We start from the raw sequence: 7,848 nt of genomic DNA on the forward strand, positions 1-7,848 counted from the left end.
TAAACACTAGTATTAGTGCTCAAAAATGCATATATTTTGGGCCCACAATGCTTCTGCCTTACCTTCAATAATTCAAAATAATGCCAACAATGATACACCGGCACCAACATAAGGCGTGGAAGTACGTAGCGGACTGCCTCTTTAAAGCCATCAGCAATGGACTGCAAAGGAAAAAGATATAATAGTGTATTTCTGATATCAAGGTTACATAACAGCAGTGCCAAACAGAAACAGCTTTTAAAAATATAAGATAGTTACCAAAATTATAATGGAAAGCATAACCTATTGTAAAAGGGTAAGTCACTTCCTCTCTTTTCTACCTTAAATATGTATATGTGTGTGTACCTATATGTATGTATATACCCATACATACACACATGCACACTCCCATATACACACACATAATAAAGTAAGTTTTAAAAATAAATTTAAGAGTAGTCTTCCTGGGGCTGGGGATTTAGCTCACTGGTCCTGCTACTTGCCTTGCAAGTGCAAGGTTCTGAGTTCAATCCCTGGTACCAGGATAAATAAATAAATAAATAAATAAAAAGAATAGTCTTCCACAGCTTTTCTTCAAACATATGGGCTGTCATATACCCTAAAAGAATTTTGAAAGCTGTGTATATTTTTACATATTTTTATATTAACATCAACAATGTTTTAAATAGTTCAAATGATGTATTTTGGGGGATACTGTAAAAGTGACTTAAATATACCTAAACAAATAATGACTGAATAAATTTCAGACTTAGCTCACCTAGTTTACTAAAAATGTTTGGCATATAACTTAATTGACAAAGCCAATCTTCATGACAAAACAGCCAGATCAAATTTAATTCATCAAAAAGCCTGACTTTATCCTTAAGTTCAAATAAACACACATCATTATCTCAAGGAGTTGGATCACCTGAAAGAACTTTAAACTGTTTAACACAGTATATCCAGGTATGAGATACAAGCCTCCCCTCTACCTCAAATGAATGATGAAGCACCTTTCCAAAAAGCTAATATTTATATATGTGATAAATATCTCACTTAATTCTTAGATAAATGTGACAAACACGGACATAACATTTTGCTACCAAGAATTTTTAATAATCACTCCACATCCTTCTTTTGGAAACTCTGACTTTATGCTCAATAAACTCACAGGAACAATACTTTTTTTTTTATTCCTAGCTGGTGCCCTGGAGACTTTTATATCTTGGATCAATGAATAGTAGGAAATTCAATATGGCAAGGAGTAATGTGCAAGAGAAGTTGGAAAAGGAAAATGTAAAATACATAAACAAGGTCTCAGGCAGACTAAGAACTGGTTCCCTTAAAGCTATCTGTGTCCCATGATACACTCCAGATTTGAAAAACAATACTCTATAGAATAAATGACTTTATAAAAGTTGTAAGAGACTTAAAAGTTATTCATGCTGATTTCAAATGTCTTTAAAGTTGTTTAACTGGTATTTCTCTCCGTAACACAAATATTGACAGGACCACTATTTAAAGTGAGAATATGATATGCTTCTTTTAAAAAAATATCCTCATAAACACTCTCACAATTCTCATGTTTTATTAAGTAAAGTTAAAGTATAATTTGTTCAATGAACTTGTTATCTGGTAGCCAGACTTGCTACCGAGAAATGCACAACAGGCGTTCAGTGGTAGTACGTGCTTAGTATTCAAGAAGTCTTGGGCTCAATCCCCTGCACCACTAAAAAGTGTGTGTGTGTATGCACATGTAATTAATTTCTTTTTACTAAGGTCTAAATGTTTGTTTTCCTTCAACATTCATGTGCTGAAGCCGACTCAGAAAAGATTTAAGATGTGAGGCCTTTAGCATGTGATTAGGACAGCTGGGCAGAACACTCCAGCCAGGATTAGCAACCGTCTAGAAGGGGCCCAAGGGAGTTTCTCTGCCCCCTTTATCATGTTAGGACACTGTGAGAAAGGGCCATCTCTGAATCAGAAGAGCAGCCCTTTATCAGATACTGAATCTGCCAACACCTTATCTTAGATGTACAGCCTCCAAAACTGAAAAATACATTTCTTATTTATAAGGTACTAAGTCTATGGTATTTTGTTACAATAGTATGGATGGACTAAGACACCATTAAAGTAATTGCTATAGTGATCTGAATTACTCTGTTTTATTTTTAGTCTTTTAACTGCAATCAATATGCCATTAGTCTATAAAGACCATTTATTTTGTTAATTTGAACTGAAATGGTTACTAAAGGGCACTCAAACTTTTCAGTGTGTATTTAAAGTGTACAGTCATCTGATAACATGAGCTGACATTTATTGAGGGCTTAATTAGTGCCAAATGTCATTCATATGTGTGTATGTGTGTGTGTATATCAGCATTTAATTTTCATAACAACTATAAGAGGTACACAGTATTTTCATCACCACTGTTCCAATGAGCAAACTGAGAGCAAAAGATATGTGGCACAATGATTGCCTGGCCTGAAGCCAGGAGTTAAGCTCATTTCCTTAAGTTGTACTGCACAGCTTTTAAAGATTTCTTTTTAAATGTATTTATTTATTTACTTATTTAAGCAAGCAGTATTGGGGACTGAATCCAGGGCTTCTCACAGGTTCTAAGCTAGGGTTCTACCACTGAGCTACATCTCTAGCCCTAAAGATTTTTTTTTTCAGCTTTAATTGAGTTTATTGGTACATTTTAGGGATACAGTACAGTTACATTCATTGTTGGGATCTTGTACCTCCACATGACAAGTCTTCTCATTTTTCCCCTTACCCCTGCCCTCCCTTCACCCCCTCCTCCCCTCCCCATCTACAAATGTGATTTTTTTTTAAATGAAACACTGCTTTACCTTAAATTGAATTAATTTTTCAAAGTTAATATAGTATAAATGAGTTTGGCCTGAAAAAGGCTCTCAACGTAACATTGTAAATTACATTAAAATCTAGGGCAGTAACTTAAAATATTAGGTAAATAACAATGAAATAAGAAACAATGTTGTACTTTAATTATTATGCAAAATTGTCATAAGCAAATAATATGTTAATGTTTAATTTATGGTTTATATGAATATTTAAGATTTATTTGGGGAGGGTTGGGGATTGAATTCTAGGTTTTTTCCTCTGAATACATCCTCAGACTTTGTTTTGAGATTGGTTCTCATAAGTTACTTAAGTTGTCTACCCTGGTCTTGAAGTTGCAATACATCTGCCTCAGTCTCCCACAGTGCTAAGAGTACCTGACTGTACCACCATAACTGGCTCAGGATTTATTTTTTAATTACTTCTTTAAAGAAAATTTTGAGAATTAGGTATGATTTTTATTTTATACTGACAGACTTTTTGAAATAAGAGTAGTAAATGAACATAAAAGGAATTCACAGTAAAGTAGGAAAGGAAAAGATGGCAAGCTCAGTTTTAACTATATCTATGGGATATAATTTGTGCCTACAGGTTATTAATGCAAACCCATTCAAGGTAGCCAGTTATATGAAAGTGTACAGACACAGATCCACAGTCTCTTGCAAAAGAAAGTTATGGCTTAGAAACACAGAAAGTGACCAGCATAAATGATATGGATGGAGTCACCCAAGGAGAGCATTGAAGGACAGAAGAGTAGGGGCTGATAACAGAAGTTTGAGAGCAACTACAATTAAGAAGACTGAGAAGGAAAAATCAGAGAAGATAAAAACAAGGAGAAAGAGTATGACAGAAGCCAGGCATGGTGATATGGAGATGCACACCTATAATCCCTGCACTCTGGGAGGCTGAGACAGTAGGACTGTAAATTTGAGCCTAGCTCAACCCAAGTTCAGCAATCTAGCAAATTAGTGAGATCCTGTCTCCAAATAAAAAATTAAAGGGCCAGGGATTTAGCTCAGTAGTTCTGCCGCCTGCCTTGTGAGTGCAAGGTCCCAAGTTTGATCCCCAATACCAAAAATAAATAAGTAAATAAATAAAAATAAAAAAGATCTGGGGACGAGAATGTACCTCAGTGTAAAGCCTCTCGGTTTCCCTGTACTGCAAAGTAAGGGAAAAAAAAAAAAAAACCAGCAAATCAAAAAACAAGAGTATCATAAGAACCAAGGAACAAGAGGGGAATTAACAACTATTACAGACATAAATATGAAATTAATATATCCCCTGCACTTGACAAGTCAATTGTCAAAGGCAATTTTTAGTGTTATATCCTAAGTAGAAAAGAGATGATAGTGTTTTGAAGAAGAATGAGAAAAAAATTAAGGTAACTCACTGCAAAGCAAAAATATGAAAATCTGGAGTAATTAGAATGAAATGAGCTTCTTTATTTATTTGCTTATTTTCAGACAATACAGATTTGATCTTACTCATTTGCTGAGAGGAAAGAGTCAAGCTAGATGCTCTAACAGTCAAGCATGCCTATGCCAATGTAACTTCTGTTGTGTTGACAGAGTTTATAAAATCACATAAAAATACAATTTTAATTATCTCTACTAATTTTCACTTTATCTAACTGCATTCCTAAACCAATAAATCCCCCTCAATACACTATTTATCTACTGATTGAGAAGTCAGTATGCATATTATAAGGCTCTTCTCTTTATAATTTTACCAAACATTCTTCCTGTAGGAAACATGATAGTTCTCCAGATTCAAATGTAGATCTCTGATGTAGAACATGCCAGATGCTTCTGGTCATTCAGTATTTGTGGTGTTGTACTATTATAAGATTTCCATGGGCTGGACATAGTGGCTCACACCTGTATTCTCAGCACTCTGAGAGGCTGAGGCAAGAGGATCACAAGTTTAAGCCCAGTCTGAATAATTTAGGAACTGTGACACTTGTCTCAAAATTTTTAAAAAAATTAAAAAGGACTAGGAATGTAGCTCAGCGTGAAGATCCTAGATTCAATACCCAGTACTACAAAGAAGATCTTAAAAAGATTTCTATATTTAGAACAGGCTAAAGTAATTCAGCAAAAACCAGAAGCCAAACTAAAATAGGTTTAAAATGAACAAGGTTTGGAGGACTGATGCACTGTCTTTTCAATTGCTTTATGAAAGGATTCTAGAATTACAAATACCTAAAGAATAAGAAAGTAAAATATTTTTTATGTTGTTTTATAAAAAGTAGGAACAATCCATTTAAGTTTACCTGAAAGTGCAAAGCAACTGTAGGTCTGGCCATCAGCTTACTGAAATGTTCATTATATGCTGGTGAAAGAATGTCCTGTGATAATGTTTCATAAGGATCAAATGCTTGCTCCTATTTTTTAGAAAATAAAAACGTGTCAAGTCTGAAAGAACATTTTTTTCTACTAAAATGATACAGATTATTTAACAACAAAGTTTTGTTCAAGTCTTCAACTAGGTTTCCTCACTTTTTGGTCTCTACTTTTCAGGGTCAAACAATAACTGGCTGCAACTAAGAGAGCTTTTAAAAATGTGAGTCTTAGAATGGGACTATCTTTGTGGTCACAAGTATCAAACTATTAAAATATACATTTTATTCCCAGTAAATGAGAAGTATATTTAGTAAAGAAGGCTGGAAACTCAGATGCTCAGTTAAAATTAGTTTACCTTTAAGATACTTAAAAAAGAAGCAAAATTATTAGCTAGTCTATTTCATCTAGTCTGTTTCCCAATGCTGGGGGAAAAAAGCAGAGAAAGGCAACATACAGTAAAATATAAGAAAGGAGAAATTTTCCAGTTTGTCCAATGTTTATACTTAAATTCCTCTTCTCCAATAACCAATAATCTTAATGTTTAATTCGACTCAAGAGATGTTTCATTTTTGTACTTAAAGCCACAAAACACTGTTTTGTTTAGTTTTTGCCAGAAAATAAAAAGTACTGTCAAGGGCTGGGTTTTAGCTCAGTGGTTCTGCTGCCTGCCTCGCAAGTATAAGGTCCCAAGTTCAATCCCAGGTACCAAAAAAAAAGTACTGAGAAATTAGAATCTTGAGTCATCACTAGTGGGAAGTAAACTGATGCAACCCCCGTAGAAAACACTTCAGCAATTCCTCAAATAACAAAATCTATATGATCCAGTAATTCTACTATGTATATACCTAACAACTGAAAACAATGAAACATTATTTACAATAGCTAAAGGTGGAGATGATTCAAGTGGCCATAAACAAATAAATGGATATACAAAACGAGGAACTGGTTAAGCATGCCCTATTGGAAATGCCTGGGACTCAGAGGTGCTTCAGATTTTGGAGTTTTTCAGATGCTGGAACATTTACATAGACTTTATGGGTTGACTGTCTCTATCCTGAAAATCTAAACTACAAAATGCCCTGAAATGCAAAACTTAATTGAAGCCTGGCTCAAAGTGTCTAAAATCACTCAAAGTGTCTAAAGTTACTCAAGTTGTTCTATCTATATATACATGAAATGGAATTATTAGTCAGTCATAGGCATGAATGACATTCTAATACACACAATGACAAATGAACTTTAAAATATTATCTTAATGAAATAAGACATAAAAGGGTAAGTGTATATAATAACTCCACTAATATGAAATATGTATTATAGACAAATTCATAGAGGTAGAAAGTAGACTCGAAGTTACTAAGAATTGAAGAAGGGAAAATACAGTTACCACTCACTGGGTAGTTTGTTTGAGATGATTTAATTTTAGAGCTAGACAGTGGTGATAGTTGTACAATATTATGAATTTAGTTAATACCACCCAAGGTGCACACTTAAAAATGGTTAAAATGGAAAATGTGTGTGTATAGCCGGACGTGGTGGTGCACGCCTTTAGTCCCAGTGCTTGGGAGGCTGAGGCAGGAGGATTGCTGCGAGTTTAAGACTAGCCTGGGCTACACAGTAAGGTCCAGAACAGTCTGAACTACATAGTGAGAAAAACCAAAAAAAAAAAAAAAAAAAAAATAAAAAAAAAAAAAAAAAAAAAAAAGTAATACAGTATTTTTAGAACCATGCTATCTTTAGGAATATGGCAAATTAGTAAGAGACTACCAGTTATTATGATATCACAATACAAAAGCACTCTACTAAGAATGAAGACTGAATATTTCAGTTAGGCATCAGTAACTGAATATTTCCATTTTATTAGTTTCTTTGTCCTACAAAATGGAATAAATTATGTTTTCAGAAAATATATACAGAGATGATAAAATTTGGTAATCTTCACATGAATCTAAAGACCGTATTCTAACACTGTTTTCCAAAAGAAAAATGGCCAGTGAGTATGAAAAGGTGCTCTACATAATTTTTTTAAAAAGCAAAATTTTTAAAATGAGATTTTTTTCACATCAAACTGGCAAAAATGAATGGGATAATACCCACAATTAGTCAAGGTATGGGACGAAAGAGAAAGAGGGCTTGAATACACTGAAATGTATGTGGAAATTGACTTGGCAAAATGTTTCAGAGTTCTAAAAACATAGCTCGTCTTTGTACTACAATTTAACTTGAGGGAATACATCCCCCAAAATTATTAGACTATGAAGACATAGTACAAATTATGTTTGTTGCAGTGTTGTTTATAATAGAAAGGAAAAATCCTACAAGCTTATGATGGTTATGGTGTCTCCATGTAACAGGGCATTATATTTAAAAATTATATTAAAGCAGAATTATTAACATGGACAAGGGTCCTGATACAGGAAAGGTATGCTATTTATAAGGAAAATTAATGTTATAAGATTATCTCTGGGAATTTCAAAATAGTGATTTTTCACTTCATTTATACAGTACTTGTCTCTAGTTTTTTATTTATTATTTTTAAAAAGAGCCACATTACTTTTAAGGGCTGGGGATTTAGCTCAGTGGTTGTGGTGCCTACCTTGCAAGTGCAGGGACCCGAGTTTGATCCCAGGTACCAAAAAGAAAAAAAAAGAAAAAAAAAAAA

General features: G+C 33.8%; 1 protein-coding gene across 1 annotated transcript in view; it reads right to left on the reverse strand.

Annotated features, from left to right (window-relative positions):
• Positions 1 to 7,848, reverse strand: part of Sos2 (SOS Ras/Rho guanine nucleotide exchange factor 2) — an 82,800-nt gene that overhangs the window by 34,726 nt on the left and 40,226 nt on the right. Inside the window, exons 7-8 of the mRNA XM_010632709.3 lie at positions 5,117 to 5,227; positions 63 to 161 (exon numbers count right to left, since the gene is read on the reverse strand). Coding sequence (XP_010631011.1) covers positions 63 to 161; positions 5,117 to 5,227 — 210 coding nt within the window. The remainder of the gene's footprint in view (positions 1 to 62; positions 162 to 5,116; positions 5,228 to 7,848) is intronic.

This window comes from Fukomys damarensis, unplaced genomic scaffold, assembly GCF_012274545.1.
Source record: "Fukomys damarensis isolate Sample0158 unplaced genomic scaffold, DMR_v1.0_HiC HiC_scaffold_17, whole genome shotgun sequence".
NCBI classification, from domain to species: domain Eukaryota; kingdom Metazoa; phylum Chordata; class Mammalia; order Rodentia; family Bathyergidae; genus Fukomys; species Fukomys damarensis.